This window comes from Xenopus tropicalis, chromosome 7 (assembly GCF_000004195.4).
Source record: "Xenopus tropicalis strain Nigerian chromosome 7, UCB_Xtro_10.0, whole genome shotgun sequence".
Classification (NCBI taxonomy): Eukaryota; Metazoa; Chordata; class Amphibia; order Anura; family Pipidae; genus Xenopus; species Xenopus tropicalis.
This window is the reverse complement of record NC_030683.2, coordinates 26,971,343-26,995,094: the sequence shown is the minus strand read 5'-3', so window position 1 is coordinate 26,995,094 and position 23,752 is coordinate 26,971,343. Positions and strand designations below refer to the sequence as shown.

The 23,752-nt window shown below is 42.4% G+C and overlaps 1 protein-coding gene across 2 annotated transcripts in view; it reads left to right on the top strand.

Annotated features, from left to right (window-relative positions):
* The first annotated feature begins 11,587 nt into the window (after positions 1-11,587).
* The window catches only part of kndc1 (kinase non-catalytic C-lobe domain (KIND) containing 1), a 64,763-nt gene continuing 52,598 nt past the window's right edge, over positions 11,588-23,752 (top strand). For both annotated transcript variants that reach the window (XM_012967752.3, XM_012967751.3), the window contains exon 1: positions 11,588-12,251. In XM_012967752.3, the coding sequence (XP_012823206.1) occupies positions 12,117-12,251 (135 nt within the window). In that variant the 5' untranslated portion in view covers positions 11,588-12,116. The remainder of the gene's footprint in view (positions 12,252-23,752) is intronic.

Genomic DNA, 23,752 nt, shown 5'->3' with positions numbered 1-23,752 from the left:
AGTTGTGGTTGATGTATTACAATAAGGGTATTTGCATGTGAGCTTTGCTGTGAATTGGACACAATTGCACTGAAAATGTTCTTCACCATCAAAATGACCTGTGCGTCAGATTTTTTGGATGCAAGTTTGCTGCACCAATTGACACAGGCCCTCAGGATCTTTTCACACAAGGACTGCAGCTAACAGTAAGACCGCAACTGTACTTGCACCTTTTATTCCATCTCAAAACCAACCATAGCACATCCAAAGTGCTTATATAAATGTGTTTGTGCACAGAAAACCCATAGCAGAAAGACTGGGTAACTAAATAAATACAAAAAAACACCATTACTCTTGCACAAATTAAAATGAAATAAAAGTTAAAAACTCTCTTATCTCTGTATCTATCAAAATCTACACTGACTTCACACAATTAATTCATGTTTACCAAGCAGTTAATCTTAAGCCCCTTACAGCATCTTACCATATCCAGCCTATAGGGTTGTCAGTGCCAATGGACTCCTCTACTTAGAGGGCCCATCTGGTAAGGGGGTGCAGTGTGACCCATGTTCTACCTGTTGTAGCTGGAAAGGCACTTTTTAGCCAAGTAAAGCCCCAACTACTACTTGCAGAATCCCCAGCCTGTTATCAAGGGTGAAAGAATGTTGGGGACATATACCTTCCCTAAAACCAGCTAGTTTTGCCCCCTAGCTCTGCAAAGTAGGTATTTTCAATATTATTACAGGTGCAAAAAAGATTCTCCAATATGAGTCATCCCTATTAGAACTATGAAATCCATTACTAAGGTGCGACAGACAGAAATAATGACCTACAGCAACAACAATAACAAAAACTCAAGGGCAGGCTTACTGACTTCTGTAATTATGAATTTTCTCATATATATGTAGGGACCCATAGGGTTAAGCTCCCTATGGTGTTATCCCTTATCTTTTCCTTATCTGTACTGTTATAGGGCAGAGCCCTTTACACTCAGGTTACAGTTCTTAGGCTACCCCTAATAGGTTTAGCCCAGGTTGACCACTCCCCTTGGAGACTATATAGTGTCTTGCAAGGAGGGGTGTCTTCCTCTCTGGCTGCTGTTGTCTCAGGCTTCACACCATTGAGCCTGGAGGCATAAGGCCCCAGTAAAGAGAACCAGCCATTTCTAAAGTCGGGGACAGGGCCCCGTGAATGAGAACGAGCCAGCACAGTCAGAAGTACTTAATAGCACCCTCTAGGAGTGGTGAGCATAGTCAGCTTATTTAGTAAGGGCAGCATTAGCCCCACCAAAGGAGACTTTAAGGGTTTAGTCTAACCCAGGCTCTGTATGCCTTGCTGTAGGGACCATAGTTAAGATGTAGGATTCAGGCAGTACCTCACCCCTGAACCACAGTTGGCTGGAAGGGATCCGTTCCAGTAAAGGGCATCCATCCTGGGCTCTAATACTCTGCACATCCTCAAAGTGGGTTATACTGTTCCTTAAGCGTCACATCTGCTATTATTCACTGTGACCATCCAATCTGCTGTGTCTGTGAGTATATACCCTGTTGCACTATTGCATAAGTGTCTTGTACAATAAACCCGTTAATAGTTCATCACCTTTCTGGCGTCCATTATTGTATCTGCAGCACACAAGCTCTATATAGTTGTAGTTCCACTACACCCTCTGCTCCATTAATACCTCCCACGTAGCGGAGGCCCACTCCTGTGTATTAAGGTCGCATGTAACACATGCTCTATACCAATTACTAGCCTGGGTTTTGCCATATCATAGCCAAACAAGTGTTACATATATATCGCCTATGATTGCATTAATGCTATGCAAGTTTATTGCCAAAATTGTTACACTAAATTGTCACCAATTTTTATCACCACCCATTTTTTAATATCAAAATATCAATATATTATGTGAAACAAAGCCAGAAATTGTATAGTGGGAGAGATATAAAGTCAGTTTTAACATGAGCAGTGGAAGGTAGTGATTGCTCTGGGGATGAATGGTACTGAGAAATATATTACTTGTGAATTCATTAAGAATAATTCATATAATATGAAAATAATTGATTTCTGGTGATATTTCATTGGCCATAATTATTTTTAATATTATATTCATAAATTGCTAATACAAACTATTTATTGGTATGGCCATTGGTGGTGGTGCCAAAAAAATCTGCGAGATTAATACTGCAGAATGTGCAGTTAAAGGAGAAGGAAAAACTAAGGAAAACTAAGTAAGCTTTATGAGAAAGGTCTATGTGAATACAGCCATAAGCACTCACAGAAACTCTGCACAGAATTCTGCAGAAACAGGATTTCTTGTCTTCTTTTTTTGTAAACATGTTCTTAGGGTATCTGACTTCCTCTCTCAGAAAAATCCTTCATTCTTGGGGCAAGAGTCTGCGCAACTATCTCCTGCTCCCCCTCCCATAAGAATTCATAAAACCCACTCCTCCCTCCCTTAGGAATGTGTAAACTGAGCTATAACGGCTAGACTGCAAGCAGGAAGCTATGAAGACCAAGCTAAAATGGCAGCTGCTATCTGCAGAATAAATATAGTGTTCTAAGTGGCACTAATGTGGCGAATCTATTGGCAGTAAAATACCAAAATGCCTTTTCTTTTCCTTTAAAATAAGAGCCAAAAAACTTGCCAAAAATAATGCTGAAACTTATTGTAAAACTAACCTGTCTCATCACACTGTAGTGAACATGGGAGTCGCCTTAATTTTATCGCAAGAACATTCACGGCGATAATGGGCTAAGGTTTACTGACAATTTTTATGGACTTTAGTAAATGGACACCTATATCAGTTCTAACAAAATGGCCTGAGCTTTGTTTGTAATAAAAACTGCAATTTGAATTCTTACAAAATAACATAATCCAATATTGTTTTTCTGTTCTATTTATAAATTCACCCGATAAAGATGTAGTTATTTAGCTATTCAGCTAGCTTGTAATGTCTCTGCCCCACAGAATATCCGTTGGTTTCATTAAATAGTTCATTTCATTAAGAGTCCCCTGCCTCTCAGTTCTGTAACGCGTTTCAACCAAAACTGTCATTTCTAACGCCAGAATACATAACATTTCTAAAATAGCACACTTCTCCACATAACCAAAGTCATTTAATTAACCCCTAGTGGAATTCTGTGTGTATTCAATACAAAAATGAAACCAGCAATAAACACCTTGTTATAACACCTTTTCTCAGCAATTCTTTTCCTTACAGATGGCACAAAATACAAAGGGGAAATATACAGAACTAAACAATATGCATATTTATTAAGCCTTCCCCTGCCTCGCATACTACACCCAACGCAGAACCCAAATTTGCCACTTTTATACACATTATTTGATGTGAGCCTGAGAACAATAGAGTTGTAGGCAAGTATGAATTTCAAGCAAATTCTTTAAACTCTAACAGTATATTTATTACCTGCCTGATGAAACACTGGATTAACTGGTAGCAATTAAATATATTAGTAAATATATGCTTCTTACTGACTTATTGGCCTTCCCTTTATTGAAATATTGATGCATTTGTTTATTGCCACAGACGGATTCACATATAGGCAAATATCTGTGTATGTATTGTGACTTTACAGTGCCACATTGTGGATGAATCAGACAGTGTATGGCATAGAGACATCTCAGTTGTGATTAAGAAATACACATTGAATACCTTGTTATCACAGTTTTCTATACAGATAAAGGACCTGTTATCCAGAATGCTCGGGAGCAAGGGTATTCCAGATAAGGGGTCTTTCCGTAATTTGGATCTCCATACCTTAAGTCTGCTAAAAAATCAATAAAACATTAATTAACCCCAATAGTATTGTTTTGCATCAAATAAGGATTATTTATATCTTAGTTGGGATCAATTACAAGGTACTGTTTTATTATTACAGAGAAAAAGGAAATCAGTTTTAAAATTCTGAATTACTTAATTAAAATGGAGTCTATGGGAGACGGGCTTTCCTTAATTAGGAGCTTTCTGGATAACGGGTCTGGATAAGGGGTCCGATACCTGTACTTGGTTTAGTCTTCATGTAAGATCAAGCCAAACTGCTGAACAAAGGATCCAAATTCTTTACACATACCCAAAAATCCCCTGCCCAGCTACCTCCTTCTGCAAATCACCCCAACAGGCATGGAAAATTCTGGGTACCCTTTGCTTCTCATAAGAGCAATTTTCGAGTGTTAAGCTGTTCATCCATAGACCAACTTTCTTGCCAATCCTGGTCAAGTTGGTTCATATACATGGCTGCTTTATAATAATAAAGAGCCCTGTAAAGCTCTATAAATTATAGCCTTATGAATGGTGCATTGTGATTTCATAAGTTATAATCGGTGCTTGGTGATATAACGTCTGTCACATGACTCACTGAAACTTGTGTATTATAATAAATAAAGTACCCTCTGTTGTGAAAGATGAGGATAAAAGACGTTACCTCAGAGTTCCATGACCTTTTTTAAAAGCACTCAGCCTTCAGCCCCATTCTTTTATCTCCTCATAAACCTCCTCAGTGACTTATAAAATCCTTATAATACAGAAAAAGACATGAATATCCTGTAAGTTATATCCATATAAATGGTGCTAAGTGATGTCATCAGGTATAATCAGTGCTTAGTGATGTCATTTATGTCACATGACACTGAAATTTGGGTATTAGAATAAATAAAGTTGAAAAATATGAGGATATTAGAAGTTACCTTGGAGTTCCGTGACCTGTATAAAGAGCGGTACTTCATTCAATATATATTCTACAATAGGGGGTACACTATTCACTATATCACTGGGGCTTGGTCAGACATCAGGAAGGCTTATCGGTCAATATCAGTAGGCTAAATGAAAACCCACTGAGGAGATTGTACAGCGCTCCGAACCCTTGTGGCGCTTTATAAATAAAGTTATACATACATAAATACTGAGAAGCAACTGCACCCAAGCATAAAAGCTGCCCTGTCCTAATGGGTCTGTATGGCACCCCATGTAATTCCGCATTAGACTGATGACCAAATTAACTGATTTGGTCAGCTACATTGATGCACTACTTTGGTGGCCAACAAGCCTCTTGTCTCAACAAGCAAACAGATTTTTCTGTGTCTGAACATATTGTTATTTATGCAAAACTAGTATTACTCAACATTTTTTGTGTGGGGGGGTGTCTCAGTTAGGATGAGATTCTGGAGCTCTTCTGAACTCCTGGAGGCTTAGCACAAAGCTCCAGTACAGTGGAATTTGGAGGTGAGCATATGTTTACTAAGGTTGCATGGCTAATACACTGTTGTTTTACTGTTTTCATATATCTACCCCTTGTTATGAGCTACGAGCAACCCTAACAAAAGGTTCAACCTTCAATGCCATAAGGCTTTGGGCAGTGGTGTAACAGCAGCATGCCAGGCCCCCCTGCAAACAAATCTTTAGAGGGGCCCGGCACACACAGCAGCCCCTACCCACTCGCCTACTTGTGTCGCTCGCGCCAGTGTAGGTAAGAGAGCAGCTGGGTAGTGGGGATTTCTAAAAACTATAGAGAAAGCAGCCCCTGTGGTCCGGGGCCCCCATTCCTCCAGTTCTTTTTCCTCTTTAGTTATGTCACTGGCTTTAGGTCACAGCAGGATATCTGTAAGGGTTTCCTACCTACCATTTTTCCATCGGCAACAAAATGCTTGGGTTGTCACCAGTCACTTCCTATTATGGACCACTGAACAATCAAAAGTAATTCAATTGCACTGTAAATCATTTTGAACCAGATATTGTTTTTGAGCACCACATGGATTCAGTTTTCTTACCCGTTTCCCTATATAAGTCTACAATGTCTGCTTAGAATATCTCAGACCACTTTATATTCTTGCACAGCCGAGCAATGGCGTACCCATGGGAATTGTTGAGGAGAGCTAGGGCACGTTCCAAAATGAAATGCCATTGTCATTGTGTCAAAACATTTTGAGAATAACACAAGAGTCAACGAGAACCTGCCAGGATAATCAGAAGCCCTGTGCTTGCATCCTTGGAAAATCTGACATCTATTGCACAAACAGAGCATCAAGTATAGCGACTCAGTCACCTTATATCATGGTTCTACGTGGTCTTATAGCTTAACTCACAAACTGACAGCCGGCAAAGGAAGACCCAGACACGACAACTGAATAAGAATTCTGAAACAATAATCATTTTAATTATGGCTATGATTGGCAATAGAGAATTATGGTAGATACAGTTGGAGAATATCTTCCTACGTTATTAAGAATGCTCAGGACCTGGGGTTTTCCAGATAAGGGGTCTTTCGATTATTTGGATCTCCGTACCTTAAGTCTATTAAATAATCATTAATTACACATTAAATAAACCCATAGGATTGTTTTGCCCCTAGTAAAGATTCATTTTATATCTTAGTTGGGGTCAAGTACAAAGGTTCTGTTTTATTAATACAGGGGGAAAAGGAAATCATTTTAATAATCTAAGTTATTTGATTAACATAGAGTCTATGGGAGATGGCCTGCCAATAGGACAGAGCTTTATGGATAATGGGCTTCTGGATAACAGATCCCATACCTGTATATGAAACCAAATAAACACACACGCTGTAAGAGAATTCCATATATAGGTCAGAGTAGGTTCCTCTCTCAGCATTAGTTTGCCCACCTTAAGACAATGAACCCTCTTGATTCAGACACGTGGTTGTTCTGCAGGACTCTTATGTGAATCCTAACAGGACATCATTTGATGGTTCACGAGGCTTTCTAGGCTAAACACATGACTAGCCTTCAGAGCCACTGTTGGTAAGGAATGCACACCTACAGAAAATTCATTATCTCTCTCTATACCCCCATCCTGGCTTTGTATGAATGGGATTAATAAGTGATTAACTCTCTCTATACCCCCATCCTGACTTTGTATAAATGGGATTAATAAGTGATTGCCTAGTAGCCCACTGATCTGCAGGCTACAACTTCTGAGGTTAGTGGCAGCTCAAAGTATTTCTGTTGGAAATAAACATTTGATGAGCTGGAAAAGAACATACCTTGCTGCTTGTTAGTGCTCTGTGCTGCACCCAAAGTAATCGACAGAATCAAGTAGGTAAGATGAAGGACTCCAGCAGTTTAACTGTAGCGAATGTATTGGGGGTAGTGGCACACTTGTTTCCATTTCTGGTAGATACCAAACTTAACTTGCCATTTTCCCAGTAGAGTCTGTGCCAATATGAAGTGCCTAGGAAACCATACTAAAAAGACAAAAGATCTGTAGAGAAGAAGTAAAAAAGTGGTTAGAGGCTGCAAAAGTTGAGATGCAAATGCATCCTAAATAGACTGCCTGCAGTATGGCAGTCGAACAGGGAAGCCAAGGAGAACGGGGTCCCACTGGAAATGAAGAGGGATCGTTTATGACATATGACATGTATGTATATCTTTATTTATAAAGCGCTACTTATGTACGCAGTGCTGTACAGTAGAATGCATGCAAAGTGCAAATCTGCCATGTTTTTCAACTGTGCAACCCTGCCCTCCATGATAGATGAATTGTGGCAGGTTCCTGCATTCCATTTCAGAGCACAGAGACCCGCAGCCTCTGTCATGAATACACCACAGGCAGCACTGTATGCATGAGGTTGGATGGGGGGCATGTAGGTAGCCCCCCTATTGGCCCCTTCCCTAACTTGTGCATCATTCATACAGAAGGAAGTGGGGGCAGACGCATGCTGCAATGGGTCCCTTTTCTTACCATGTGCCCCATGGAAGGCATTAAGGGCAGGGCTGGCCTGCACCCACCCACACTGACCTCTGCAATTCCAACTGGATTTTGTATCCAGTATAAAGTGCAGAGCAGCCAGACTACAGACAGAAGCACTCCCTGAATGAGAACTAGGGGGCCTGCTCTTCCACCTCTGCTCAGAGTCTTTGTAAATAAGGTGTTTACTTCATCTGAGTACATAGGTTCCTTAGGAAATTGTCAGTGATGAGCGAATCTGTCCTATTTTGCTTCACCCAAAAGTTCTGCTGAAAATTTTTCAAAATGTGGCTACCACATGGCTTTTTTAACACATGCAACTTTGACTCGATATTATAGATAATAGATCCTATACCTGTAATTTTATACTGAAAAAGACACCTTTTTGTCTAAATGAAGTCAAACTGCTACTCGATCAAAAGAAGGCAATTAACCCCCAACTAAAAAGATAAGAAATAACCTCAAAATTCCATTTGATATGAAAGCACAAACCACCAATCAACAGGATTCCAACCATCACATACAAATTCATAATAGTAATAAGTACTTGTTTTATTTTTCCTTGCATTGATATGTTACATAAGATTGTTCAGCAGTTGTCCAGTTTGAAGTTGCAGCAGCAATTTTGTTGCTAGTGTCAAATTTACCTAAGTAACCAAGGAGTGGTTTGAATGACAGACTGGGATATGAATAGGAGAGGGCCTTAAATAGAAAGATAAGTAATGAAAAGTAACAATACTAATAAAATTGTAGCTTCACAGAGAAATCAGAATCTATTCTAAAGGGATCCGTACGTACATCTGTAAAATAATTTGTTGTTTGATCTTTGAGCACCATCTTGTGGTTATTTTACTAACTGCAGTCATTTCATTACAAAGTCAATAGGCTTTATTTATGAACTTTAAGTACAGCTGTGGTCACGCAGTCACATGCAGTTGTTGTGCCAAAATATTGTATTTACTAAAGGTACCTGCCTCAAAATGTGCTCCTTGCACTTCCATATAATTGTGCTTGAAAAGCTCGGTCTGTCCTGCCCCTCTTCTGAACTGAGCTCAGTCTGTCTATTGATCCATAGCTTGTTGTCAATTGCCTCAGCATGCTTGTGTCTATGACTAAAGACACACTTGTACATCAATGCTACACAGAAAAGTACAAAGCTATTACTGAACTATGATATGAATATGATGCAGCACATGTAGCGTTATCATAGCTGCACATAGGATCTGGCAATACAAGGAGAGACACTTGTATCCCCACCCCCATAGGTTTGGGAGGGAGGGGAGGCCTTTGGTGGGGGACAAGGGTTGTCAGAAGGCTTTTATTCTCTCAATTTTGCTTTCAGGGTTTCCATTCCCTTTAATTCTACCCTGGTACAATTGAATCTGGGTACGGACATGACAGGTCCCCTATACTCTTTCACCTGCAAATCAAAATAGACAGTGGGAGGGAAACATTAGGTCTTTGCCTATTTTCATTTGTTTCCATGAAGTTGAGGCACCCATATCTACTCTCTTTGAAATCACCCAAACTTTCTTGGCTGGGAGAGCGTTTATTGCAGTGAGAAGATCAGGTATTATACTATATAACAGCATTTCTCCTTTGGCAGTCAGTCTGCATTTAAAGGGATACTGCCATGATTTTATGGTATACATTTTATTTCTAAATTACATTAAATTCACTCTGCCATTTAATATTTTATTGTTGAACCAACAAATGTATTTTTTAGCTGTAATATTGGTGTGTAGGGCCCATCTCAGTGCATTGTGCCCGAGTCTGTGCTTTTAGAAGGAGCCAGCGCTACACATTAGAACTGCTTTCAGGTAACCTATTGTTTCTCCTACTCCCATGTAACTGGAGGAGTCCCAAGCCGGACTTGGATTCCTTACTATTGAGTGCTATTCTGATGAGAATGAGAGCTGCTATCTTGCTCTCTTCCCATTGTTCTGCTGATCGGCTGCTGGGAGGGGGGATATCACTCCAACTTGCAGCTCAGCAGTAAAGTGTAACTGAAGTTTATCAGAGCACAGGTCACATGGCTGTGGCACCCTGGGAAATGAAGAATATGGCTAGCCCCATGTGAAGTTTCAAAATTAAAATTTGTGTTTTTGAAAAACGTATTACAATGCAGGATTGTGCTGGAGAAGCTCTATTAACTGATGTGTTTTGAAAAAAACATGTTTTCCCATGACAGTATTCCTTTAAGAAATGGTGAAGCCTAACGTATAGGACTATGTATCAAGACCATGTATGGCAGTTATATTAAGCCTTTCTCTTGCTATTTGTTCTTTATTGGTAGAGTGCAGAATAATTATGTTTTTCTCATTGGCTCCAGCTCTAGGCAAGAGATTAGGAGACCTGGGTGTATTTAACTAAAGGTATTTGATTCTTAGTTTCGACAGGCAAACTCATACGCCTACTGGCACAATCCCACTCACTTATCATGTGACCGAACTAACAATTTTGTATATTTGAACCATATTGGTTTATGTTACAATAGGATGTAAAGCTTCCATAAAACTGACCTTCATGCCCACAAAATACTAAAAATTAATATGGCTCGAAACGCTGCATATTATATACTGAACTTACTAGCACAGTGGTTCAGGCCTTCAAAGTTGCTTGTGGCACTGCACATGCTCAGTGTGCTCTGGTGTCAGGGCCCTGGATATGTTTCTCATAGGGCACAGGGATATTTACTGCTTGTGGTGCAGCTGCAGGGGCAAAGGGGCACCAGGGCTCCATAGTTCAGTGGGATTCTCACTGGAGGATTCATGGGGCTACTGGCTATGGAGACGTGGAGAAAAGTTTTATCGCATTATATTGCATAGCTCCCAACTGTCCTGATTTTCACGGGACAGTCCCTCTTTTGACAGCTCAACCCGCAGTCCCGGATTCTTACCAAAAAGTCCCTCATTTCCCTTTGATTTCCTGCACTGAAGCTAAAAAAGATACAAATTTAATTAAAAAGTAGCTTTTGGCAGAGAGCCCAGAAATCTTAACCAGCGTCACCTGCACTTAGATACATTGTTTCTCACATTTAATTAAATAAGTGGCTTTTGGCAGAGAGCCCAGAAAGGTAAACCCTCCCCCCCGCACTGAGATTCAATTGTAACTAATAAGATAAACAGATCTCTTAGGCTGATGCCACACGTGGCGTTTTTACGCTGCGTATTTTCTAATTCTCTCAGCGGCTGAAAAACGCACAATATCATCATCCATAGAAATAATAATAAGGAATCCACACAATGTGTAAATACGCTAGAAAACACCTTACCACGGATTTTTCAAGCATTTGCCGAAATACGCCAGTATTTGCACAGCAAGCTATTCCTATGTATACACAAAGGCAGCTGCCAGACCTACCGGAAATACGCGGCGTTTTTTACTGTTTCGCACTATTAGCACCATGGGAAACGGGATTTGCTACGTCACCAGTTCTAGGCTGAAAACGCCATAGTCAGCGGCTGTGTGGCTTGTGCGGCGTTTTTAGGCTGAGAAAATACGCAGCGTAAAAACGCCACGTGTGGCATCAGCCTTAGGGGAACTGAGACTTTCAGCTTAAAGGGCAATTTCACCTTTTTCAGCAAAACTGTAATAGCACATAAACAAGACCCCAAAGCCCCCAGAATTGTGTTCAAACTTAATAACCTGTCAAATTTAGTCAAATGGGAGTGGTATTTTGGGGGTGTGGTTGCAAAAATGGGCGTGGTAAAAAAAATTGCTGCCCTGCGCCCAGCATTTCTTTTTGTCCCTCTTTCCATTTTCCAAGTGTTGGGAGGTATGATATTGCCTCACATTTGTTGTTGGCCTACAGCTCCCAGCATGCTTTACCCAATTACATTATGTTGGAACTTGTAGTCCAGCTCAAATATAAACATAATAGTATAATTCAAGTTTTTGCCAGCCCTTCTATGTGTTGGTAGTAATGCTATTCCTTGCTAGGAAGGTATAAAGCTCACAGCAGCAGCCCAAACACAACACTGCCTTGAAAAGTGCCAAAGGCAACGAGAACTCGGAACGAGGCTTGGCACGCAAGGTGTGTGAGGCAGCGAGCGGCCTAACAAGTCGCGGTCACTTCCGTGTCGTGACGTCACGCTCTGGTGCGTTGCCATGGCATCGCGTAGTGGAGCGAACGCTCTGGAGATCGCAGTGCGAGAGTCGTGGATTCCTATCGCTTCCGAGGCGCAGTAAGTTGCGCTGGGTTGGAAATCACCGACACCTGTATGCCGCCGGGTACTCGGACGCCGATCGTTCCCCTTGCGGCTTGGCGTTGCTGTAGGAGCTACACGGAGCGATCCATGCAGGGCTTTGGCCGCACCGGGGCGTGCGGAGAGGCGACTTACACCTGTGGAGCAGATACCATGAGCCGCCTGTCAGCCACTGCTTAGTGACGGGCTCCGGGCTGCGCTTGGGATGGAGCCAGAGGAGCTGGATGTGCTGGGGTATTATGTGGAGGAAGAAGAGCAGGAGCAGGAGGAGGAAGATGGTGGCGGCGGCGGCAAGGAGTTCTTTGATTTCGAACCCCTTCCAACATTACTGGAAGATGAGGTGGGTGACAGCCTGGCAGCAATCAGAGGGTTCAAGGGTTAAACGTGTCGCATGGAGCCCCCCTCCCCTCTGGGTTTGTTTAGGGGCCAATAGGGCAAATGTCCATAGATTAGAGATATACAGCCTGACCCCTTGCACATAATAGTAAACTATAACTCTCTGCATTGTTGGACAGCCAGAAGTGCTGGGGAGTTATAGTTTTATCAATAGCTGTAGGGCCCCATGTTGGGGAATGTGCAACCCTCTGCCCCCCAGCTGTGCAGCCACTGGCCCCTGGTACTGGATGGGCACAGGGAGTTATAGTTTTATCAATAGCTGTAGGGCCCCATGTTGGGGAATGTGCAACCCTTTGCCCCCCAGCTGTGCAGCCACTGGCCCCTGGTACTGGATGGGCACAGGGAGTTATAGTTTTATCAATAGCTGTAGGGCCCCATGTTGGGGAATGTGCAACCCTCTGCCCCCCAGCTGTGCAGCCACTGGCCCCTGGTACTGGATGGGCACAGGGAGTTATAGTTTTATCAATAGCTGTAGGGCCCCATGTTGGGGAATGTGCAACCCTTTGCCCCCCAGCTGTGCAGCCACTGGCCCCTGGTACTGGATGGGCACAGGGAGTTATAGTTTTATCAATAGCTGTAGGGCCCCATGTTGGGGAATGTGCAACCCTCTGCCCCCCAGCTGTGCAGCCATTGGCCCCTGGTACTGGATGGGCACAGGGAGTTATAGTTTTATCAATAGCTGTAGGGCCCCATGTTGGGGAATGTGCAACCCTCTGCCCCCCAGCTGTGCAGCCATTGGCCCCTGGTACTGGATGGGCACAGGGAGTTATAGTTTTATCAATAGCTGTAGGGCCCCATGTTGGGGAATGTGCAACCCTCTGCCCCCCAGCTGTGCAGCCATTGGCCCCTGGTACTGGATGGGCACAGGGAGTTATAGTTTTATCAATAGCTGTAGGGCCCCATGTTGGGGAATGTGCAACCCTCTGCCCCCCAGCTGTGCAGCCATTGGCCCCTGGTACTGGATGGGCACAGGGAGTTATAGTTTTATCAATAGCTGTAGGGCCCCATGTTGGTACAGGAATGTGCAACCCTCTGCCCCCCAGCTGTGCAGCCACTGGCCCCTGGTACTGGATGGGCACAGGGAGTTATAGTTTTATCAATAGCTGTAGGGCCCCATGTTGGGGAATGTGCAACCCTTTGCCCCCCAGCTGTGCAGCCATTGGCCCCTGGTACTGGATGGGCACAGGGAGTTATAGTTTTATCAATAGCTGTAGGGCCCCATGTTGGGTACTGGAATGTGCAACCCTCTGCCCCCCAGCTGTGCAGCCCCTGGTACTGGATGGGCACAGGGAGTTATAGGTTTATCAGTAGCTGTAGGGCCCCATGTTGGTACAGGAATGTGCAACCCTCTGCCCCCCAGCTGTGCAGCCCCTGGTACTGGATGGGCACAGGGAGTTATAGGTTTATCAATAGCTGTAGGGCCCCATGTTGGGGAATGTGCAACCCTCTGCCCGCCAGCTGTGCAGCCACTGGCCCCTGGTACTGGATGGGCACAGAGAGTTGTAGTTCAGCCAGAGTTGGAGGGCTGCCCATGGGAAATGGAGGCTTTTCTTTATAACAACATTCATGTGGGAAAGGGAGTCTTTTCTCTGGCTTCATAATTAAAAGCAGTTGCAAAGCCTGCGCCTACAATCACTGCTGCCTGTGGCTGCCTAATAGCAGTTTTATCGTCCCTCTCCCTATAAACTGCATCTGGGGCCCCTGGGACCAGTGTCTGACCCATGCAGCACCTGCTTTATACTAGTCATGGAGAGATTATAGGGTGGGAATCTCCACCCAAGTACTTTTTTTTATATATTAACAAGAATAATGTAATTCTAAGCTTTCCAGTGTACGAGCATGATTTGTTTCCAGTTGTTAAAGTTATGTGTAAATGTAATTGCTATCGAAATCAATGTGTTTGTCCCTTTGTTGTTCTCTGGTTCTAACCCTTCTGTCCCCCTTTATATATTTAATTAAGAAGTATTGAATATGAAGTTTACGGTCTAAATTAAAGGGCATACTAGGCTTGCACTGGGATTATATAGCACTGCTTAATATGGGTTAGAATCCAAAGCTCTATATTTCCTATAAGCAATTTTGAGTTTGGATCGGAATCTGTCAGCAGTTCCTCATTGCCGTTAGAGAGAAGGGATGCCATAGGGATTGTTCTACATATTTTTAAATCCCCTAAGATTTTCAGAATTTAGTTTGCAGAACCCGCTCCGGCAAATTTATTGCGCTCATATATCATTCATACCTAGGGAGTTAGCTTGCCTCTGTGTCAGAGTCGCACCTTAGAGATTCTGAGACTGAACAGAGAACTGCAGAGCAGAGTTGGCTTTTATTAATCCTCTTGTCTTTGTCGGTACTATAAACAGTTCATATAGGGCCCTTATATGGGGGGAAGTTGGGCTGCGGGAACTGGTTTTGATATTATCCATTGTGCTTTTGTAACAGAAAGTATTGTAATAACTGTGCGCTTCCACTCCTAGGGTTAATTTGCTACACAGTCATAACTACAAGAACTGTTTGCTCTATTAATCCGTGTATTCAGGGAACAACTTGTTTGATGTGTAACAGCGACAGTGTACATGTATATACACGCATGCACACCTGATTCCAAATAGACTTTTCCTGTGATTTGAGTGTTTCCTTCTGTATCCGGCACCCTGTGTTACATTCACTGCTAATTATCCGCCTTGTTTTGTTTTACAAGTGTTTCCCATGTCTCACAATATAAGTGTAACATTAGTGTAGCTAAGGCTAATGCCACGCAGGCGTATTCTCGGCAAGCTGAAAAACGATTGCCGAGAATACACCCCGCTACTGTAAAATTAGCCTACCTGTGCCTGCACCCGAATGAATGAAATACACTTGGCTGAAGGCACATGTAGCCGATATCCAGCAAAAAAAGTGAGACCTCATATTTTCGGCGGATATCAGGTACATGTGCCTGCACCCGAGTGTATTTCATTCATTCGGGTGCAGGCACAGGTAGGAGCATATGGCGCTATCTTCGGCAAGCGTTTTTCGGCTTGCCGAAAATATACGCTAAGGGGCACATTCATTCAAGTACGACAAGTCCGAATACAAAAAATCCATAGTTTACTACTTTCTGCTATATTTTCGTTAATTTGTACTTTGCGACAATTTGGGCGACAAAACCGTATTTGTCGCAACGAGTGCGAAAGTTTCAGACTTTCGTAACTTTCCTTGGGCCAGGTTGGAGCTGCAGAGTGCCTATGGGAGGCTTCCAAAATCATGCACTGAAGGTTCAGTCAGAAAGGTTTTCCCGCCATTTACGATCATTAGGATACAAAAAATTTGTAACTATCAGATCGCCATTCGCAAACAATCACTTCAATATGAAAATTTCGTATTGTAAGTACGAAATCTTCGTATTCAAACAAACTGAATTTTCGTGACTTTTGCAAACATCTATCGGATTTTGTGATTCGGATTCGTAGTTTAATGAATCTGGCCCTAAGTGTGGCATTAGCCTAAAGGAAAGCATTACAAAGTATACACATGTATGGATTATAGTAGTAGCTCTGTGTCCTACCCAAGGGAGAGGTAGCTATTCCTTAAGGGTGAAGACACACAGAGCTGCTAGTAGCAGCTACTTGTTGTAGCTACTAAAATAGACAGTGCTGATCATTTATATAAGGGCAGTGGCTGACAGGGAGAATAGTCGCCCCAGGACAAATCTCCCCACAATGCGATCCCACTGGCAAGAATGTAAATCGCCGGTGGGATGGCATACGGGTCCCGAAGTTGCCTTGAGAGGAAACTTCGGGCGACTTCAGGAAATTGAAGCAACGCATATGCCATCCAACTGGCAATTTACATTCTTGCCGGTGGGATGGCATATCGGGGAGATTAGTCGCCCGCGGTAGTGAAGATTTATCACGGGTGGCTAATCTTCCCATGTGCCAATTAAAGACTTTTCTTATGAGTAGATCCATTTGGAGAAACGTAAAGGACTGGGAAAGCTGAATTCCCAGTGTGCCAGTATGTTAGGCGAACCCCAGTGAATCCAAATGCTATATTTTTTCTTGAGCCTGTGCTCCACTGTGGACAGTGGCATAACCTGAACAACAACCCCTCATCCTAGCAAATCTTTGGGGGGCAGATTCTGTGGACTGGGCCCACATGGCCCCTGCCCCCCTACTATGGTTTGTGGGGTCTACCGTGTAGTAGTTATACCGCTGTTTGCGGGGGAAAAAATTCACCAGCGTGAGTCTTCACTAGGGACATCAGGGAAAGGCGAGTAAATGGTAATATGGCCATGCATTACTTGGGGTGCAGAGGATATGCCCAATTGATATCTGGCTTTAAGAATCCACCTATTCAAGCTATTATTAGTTTTATTACACTACACACAGCTCACTGTTCTGTAGCATAAGGCACAATGCCAGAGGGGCAGGCTTTCCACCCACAGAATGCCACTGCCTCACCCCGGGCTCTGCCTTCAAGGACACGGCCATACACAGCCCTGGAAAGGATTTTGCACTGTTTGCTTTTGGGTGGGGATTACCAAACGTCCTGGGTATTTGATTGTCATTTTTTTTTCTCCTTTATTTATAAATGGGCCACATTGTGACCCAGAGAGCAGCTGTTCGTGGCGACTAATGGAAGTACAGCCCTATGTTGATATCATTTTTACTTAAATCAAAAAAGTTATTTCTGTCTTAAAGAGGACATAATCCCTTTGTTAGTTCCATAACTAATGATAACATGAAAAAACGTAAGATTATTTCAAAGGGCAAGTAAAGACCCCAAAATCAATATGCAAGGGAGCCCTCTACTTAATATCTGTCTTTGATGGCAATAAGTACGGGGCTTTTGTGTGCCTCGCATCCTCTAGTGCAGGGCTGCCAACTGGAAGCCCATGGGCCGTATGTAGCCCTCCAAAGGATTTTTATGGCCCCAGTCCGCTCAAAGGCTTCATACACTTCATACATAAAGGTGGTTAACCTTTAAATTAACTTTTAATACATTATATAATGGCCAATTCTAAATAACTTTTCAATTGGCCTTTGTTATTTTTTTATATAGTTTATGAATTAATTGCCTTCTTCTTCTGATTCTTTCTAGCTTTCAAATTTCTCTGAGGCTACAATTTTATTGCTATTGTTACATTTTATTACTTAACTTTCTATTCAGGACTTCTATTCATATTCCTGTGTCTCATTCAAACCACTCCATGGTTGCTAAAGTAATTGAGACCCTAGCAACCTGATAGCTTCTAAAATTTCAAACTGGAGAGTTGCTGAACGAAGAGTAAAATAATTAAAAAACTAAAAATAATAAAAAAAATTAAGACCATTTGCAAATTGTCTCAGAATAATACTCTCTTTCATACTTAAAGGTAACTCAAAAGCGAACAACCCCTTTAAAGGAAAACTTACTGGTCATGTTTTCTCTAAACTTGAAATTAACAACTGTATCCCAGTCTCAGACAAAATATTCATTCACACGCTCCTATATGAATGAAAATTTTCTCCTTTCTCCAGTTTTCCTTTAACTGCATCTTCACAAATAGAATTTATTGGGCGGTTATTCTTAAGCAGCCAGAAATAAAGTGATCTCTCAGCAGACAAGGCTTTTAGCAGAGGATTACTTTATCATTCTGTCTGCAGTAGTGTTTCTTCCGGTGGACTCTTGCATTTTGTCTGCTTTTCATTTATTTACATTTATAACAAAAAATACCTTGTAGTAAAGTAACAACATTGCTTGCTATACTATTCTGTCTTAAAGGAACTGTAACACTAAAAAAATGAAAGAGCTTTAAAGTAATAAAAATATAATGCACTGTTGCCCTGCACTGGTAAAACTGGTGTGTTTGCTACAGTAACACTACTATAATTTATATAATAAGCTGCTGTGTAGCCACGGGGGCAGCCATTCAAGCTGGAAAAAAGGAGAAAAGGCACAGGTTACATAGCAGATAACAGATAAGCCTTTTCTCCTTTGAATGGCTGCCTCCATGGCTACATAGCAGCTTATTTATATAAATTATAGTAGCCTTTCTGAAGTAAAAACACAACTTTTACCAGTGCAGGGCAGCAGCATTATATTTTAGTTACTTTTATACACTTTCATTTTTTGGTGTTACTGTTCCTTTAAGGCACAGATGGTGAAAAGCACAGATGCACTTCGATAAAGGCACAAGCATAGGTAGTAACCATTGGGCACAAACGTACACCGCCTGGTATAAAAGTTATATGCTGCATGCACTCTCCCCTGTCAGAAATTTGCCTTCCCTCCTCAGTCATGTGCCCTAGGTACCAGACGGCTGATTGGCCCCTACACTTGCCAATCGGTGCAGTATGCCCTGCACATGTGCTGATCGCAGAAGAGGAGAGTACCCCCCTTCCTCCTCACATCTATTGCCTAAATAAGCTTCAGGTGTCCGATGGTGGGCTGGAGGGAATTTTATTTAGGCACACATTGAAAGTTACTTCTTTATGCATGGGGCCCCCATGTGCCTACATAGAAATACAGCCCTGCTGATGTCAGTAGTCTGTTCTGCTAACATTTTGCTATTCCCCCTCCGCCCTCCCAGTCTGACTTCCTTTTCTGTAACCCTGCACTAGAGACCTGTGTGGGTTTGGTTGGGCAGACCCATGTCCGGCCTAGATCCGCAAACAACCACCACCTGTGTCCCCTACCAAGACCTTTCAACCTGAGGGCAAACGAAACTGACAGCACTGTGGACCGGAAGTGATGTCGCTCCAGGAGGATCAAAAATAGCAAGAGTTAAAAATAGCATTATAATCAGGGGTGGGAGGGAGGGAACACATCTGCATCTTGGCCAGGTTTCCAAGCAGGGGTACTTGTGACCCACCCACGGGATCATAGAATCGGGGACTTTCTGCCCAAACCCCAGTCGCCTTTCAGGTATTCTGTGGGCACCTGACCTGATGCCAGACTCTTCCCTGCCCACTCTACATCAGGGATCCCCAACCTTTCTTACTCGTGAGCCACAGTCAAATATAGAAAGACTTGGAGAGCAACACAAGCACCATAAAAGTTCATGGAGGTGCCAAATAAGGGCTAAGATTGGCTCTTAGCTTACAGGAGGCTTTATTTGGTAGTAAATCTTGTTTTTATTCAACCAAAATTTGCCCCCAAGTCAGGAATTTAAAAATCCAAGGGGTTGGGGAGCAACATGTTGCCCCTGAGCCACTGGTTAGGGATCACTGCTCTACATCTTCCCCCAGAAATACTCCCATCCCCTGTCCCCATCCTCCTTCCTGCACCCTCCTGCTGGAAGTACCACTGACCAGTTTTATAACCTGTGAAAATTTGGTGCCAGTTCATTTGCTTCAGGACTGTGCTGTCACTTTAATTCAGCTCCTTCCAGAGTTAGGCATGTCTTTGTGCATGCACCCAATTCAGCAGGACAGGTAGGCGTGCACGTCACTCCGGTTTCAATATATACAAGGATACCCAACATTTTCTGGCTTCTAGTTGGATATTCGGTCAGTAGTTTACCCTATATCTCCTACTTCTAGTGGTAACTGCAATCCTGTCCTTATTCACAGTCACTGAGCTCATGCAGGGCAGCTTTTGGGTACCAATGGGCTCAGTAGTGACTTATGTGAGCCTATGATTAAACTCTACTAAGTTAACTCTTAGTAAGTTATACAATGGCCAATTCTAAGAAACGTCTCAATTGGTCATCATTTTTTATAGTTTTTCTCCCTCTTTCCAGCTTTTCAAATGGGGGTCACTAAACCTGTCAGCCAAAATAAAAATTGCTCATTGAGACTACAGTTTTATTGATAATGTTAGTTTTTATTACTTATCTTTATGTTCAACCCCTCTCCAATTCATATATCAGTCTTTAAAGGAGAAGGAAAGTCATTTTAGCCTTTTACTGCCAATAGATTTTCCACATAGTGCCACCTAGAATGCTATATTTATTCTGCAGAAAGTTTTACCATACCTGAGTAAAGAGCCCTAGAAACCCAGTGTTTCTTCTTGTTACCTTTACTGTTTTATAGACTTGGGGTTCCAAACTGGATGCTTGTATTAACAACCAATGGGTTCAGGACAAAGGCCTCAATGATGGGCCCTTGTCACCCCAAGAAATTCTTTACTGAAGATTCCAAAAATCTAGATTAAAAAGTTTAGATTAAAAAAAATGGAAACCATTTTGTTGTAGAGCTTCAGTAAAAAGTTGTAACAGAGGAAACGTTTGATGGTGGGGCCAATTGCCATGGTCAGTGCCCCTTTTGTTTGTTTATTAAAACATCCCTGAGCTCATGGTGCGAGGTACTGAAGGCAACTTCTAAATGGGTTACGTTGTATAACATTGGAGTGTAGTAGAATGCGAAGTGCCAACTTCCAGGCCAACCCAGTTCTCTCTGTGAAGACCTAGCACATAGCCCATCTGGCAGAAACATTTGCCTATACATTGGGAGGACAAAGCAACTGCTCATCAAGCAAATTGCTCAGCATAAAAGACGAACTCTAAAGGGCAAGGCTCAGCTGTCTTTATACACATAAAAGACATGGGGCACTCCTTCGAAGACAGCAATGTCCAAATTTTGAACAAAGAAAACTGCTGGTTTGGTGCCGTGTTAAGGTGGAGGAACCATCTCTAAACAGCCGCGGGGGCCTTCGACACCACTTGTTTGCTACATACCATGCTGTTCTAACATCTGTACCCTGGCGGTTTCAGATCACTTCACACATCCATTCATGCAACTCTTACTAGTAACACCTGTTGTTGCACATGAGTTGCATGATACCTATGAAATCCTATCACAGTAAAGTGAAGAGTTAAAATGTGCCATTGTGATTGGATTAGTGGAAGAGTTTATATGCCAAGTACTTCCCATACCAGTCAGTTGAACCGAAGAAGCTGCTCGGATGAGTAATGAAAGTCTTCAACGATTACTCAGCAATTCCAGTTGCTCTAGATTTATACTAGCTATTTTCTCAGATTATTTTCACTTTTTGCTTCTTCTCTGCTTCTTGTACTGCACAGTTTGTGCTTTACATCCACTAAGGAAACCTATATCACTTGAACCAACATCTTCCAGGTTTTACAGCCTAACAGAAAGGTTCATTAAAAAACCCAAAACATCCAAACTAATCTAAAATGGAAAACCCAAAACCTCCTAATATGCACAAGCCTGCCATTTTTCTAATCGGTGTAGAGTTAAAGGGCCCCACTTGCTTCGGTCTGCCTGTCTCAGAGCAGCGTGGAAATGCGTAGAAGGATCCTGTGTGTGTGAAAGGTGCCTGGCCAGGGTGCAGAATATTTTGCTTTCTCCTATCAAATGTGTTTGTGCAGAAGGAACACATTGTATGCACACACCCCGCAACTCAGATGATACCGAGGCATGAACAATGCAGCTCAGAACCCTCTATAGAGGGCAACTGCACATGTGAGAAACCTCAGTATTAATACTGTTAAAATACTAGGCTAATTTGCCAAAGGGTCAGTACCTGGGCAGCAACTCTAGCAGACCTAACTTGAAACAGTAATTTTAAGATATTTTTTGACTGCAAGTGAGAATATCAACTTCCCCCTCAAATACTGTTCTAGTATGGTGAGTAGGTGAGTTTGACCACTCAAACTCATCAAAATGACCTTAGAATCCTACCTACCTAGAGGATTTAATCAAGGTACTGACATACAGTATATGTACATTATTCTGATCAGTGTCCAATGTTCTAAGCAAAACCAAACCGAAATGGATTAAAAATATAATTGGCCTGAAAAATGAAATGTGGGAAGAGTTCCCCAACTGGTTATCTTGGCAGGGGACAAGTACATTCAAATAAAGTTGCAGGGTATGTTTCATCCCACAGAGATTGGCAAGCCTTTATTATTATTATCATTATTTATATAGCACCATAAATTTACACAGCGCTTTATCAAGGGGTTTCGGACCAGTGTCCCACATGCACCGAGTTTGCACAAACTCTGAATCCTTCATTACAGATTTGGCCGAATACCGGAGCGAATTCTAATTTGCAAATGAGGCAATGGAAGGGTTAAAGAGAACTGTGCGTGCAGTGTGCAGTTAAGGGTTGTCAACTTCTTTGTTTGTATGACAACAAGTCAAGTGATTTTAAGGCTCTTGGCTGAGCCAACAACCCCAGCTAGATTGAGCACCCTTTTGATCTTCTCATCCCCAGGCTCCCCCTTCTCTCCCTCTCTATTCACACCTTTTCTTTCATATTTTCTAATCTTTCTTTATTGTTCATAATGTTTATTAGGAAAACTTTAAATAAAACTTATTTAAAAAAAAAATACCAGTTTAAGCCCTGGTATTTTGTTTTTTTTTCCATTTAAATGTGTTTTTTTACCTACAATACAGCATTATCATGGTTGCCAGGGGAGATCCGTCTAATGCATTTATGGCTGATGTGTTAACACAATTTACTCCTACACTACAACATGAATTGTATGCATTTGCCTGATCCTTTTGGTGCATCTGTACTGCGGTGCAGGCCGATCTGGGGACTCTGGAGCTACCCCTGGTTTAGAGGTAGTGGTGCGGCCAGGGTTCCTACAGGGACCTTCATCAGCAGGCACAACAACGGTTGGTTTGGAACAGAAGCGGCACAGAGTGCAACTGTAGTGCAAGGAGGTCATGTTGATGCAAGTAATTAATAAATAGGAACTTTTGTGCAACTGGCTGTAGTCCAGCTGCTGCTGTCCAGTAGGTAAATGACCCCAGGGGGTTTAAATTAATTACTATAGTAGCTACTCATGGTTGATAAAAGCTTCTGACGCCCCTGCAGACTCCAGAGTCAGCAGCAATATCTCGCCACTCATTAGTTCAGTCTGAGGCAGTGTAATGCGTATGTCCAAACTGATTTCTCTACGTACATAAGTCATAACAGGATTCTGGGAACAAATTCCTTTAGGCTCTTAGAAAAGTCCCATTTACATGGGCTTGTCCCATTTACATGGGTTTATCCTATAGACTAATGCTCACCCACTGGGTTCTCAATGCAAAAGCCAGTTTAATAACTGATCAGATTCCCAACTACAGACCGGTTTTCGCTCTTTTTGAGGCTCATCAGTGTAGTGCAGGGTTTTCTGATCAGCTTAGGTAGAGCCAAGAGTGGGGATTCCCGAACAAGCTAAAAGGGTTAAGGAGACCGCCTCATACGTATGCAAATAAGTCATAACAGGATTCTGGGAACAAATTCCTTTAGGCTCTTAGAAAAGTCCCATTTACATGGGTTTATCCTATAGACTAATGCTTACCCACTGGGTTTTCAATGCAAAGCCAGGATAATAGCTGATCAGATTCCCAACTACAGACCGGTTTCGCCCTTCTTGGGGCTCATCAGTGTAGTGCAGGGTTTTCTGATCAGCTTAGGTAAACCTGGCACTACACTGATGAGCCCCAAGAAGGGCGAAACCGGTCTGTAGTTGGGAATCTGATCAGCTATTATCCTGGCTTTTGCATTGAAAACCCAGTGGGT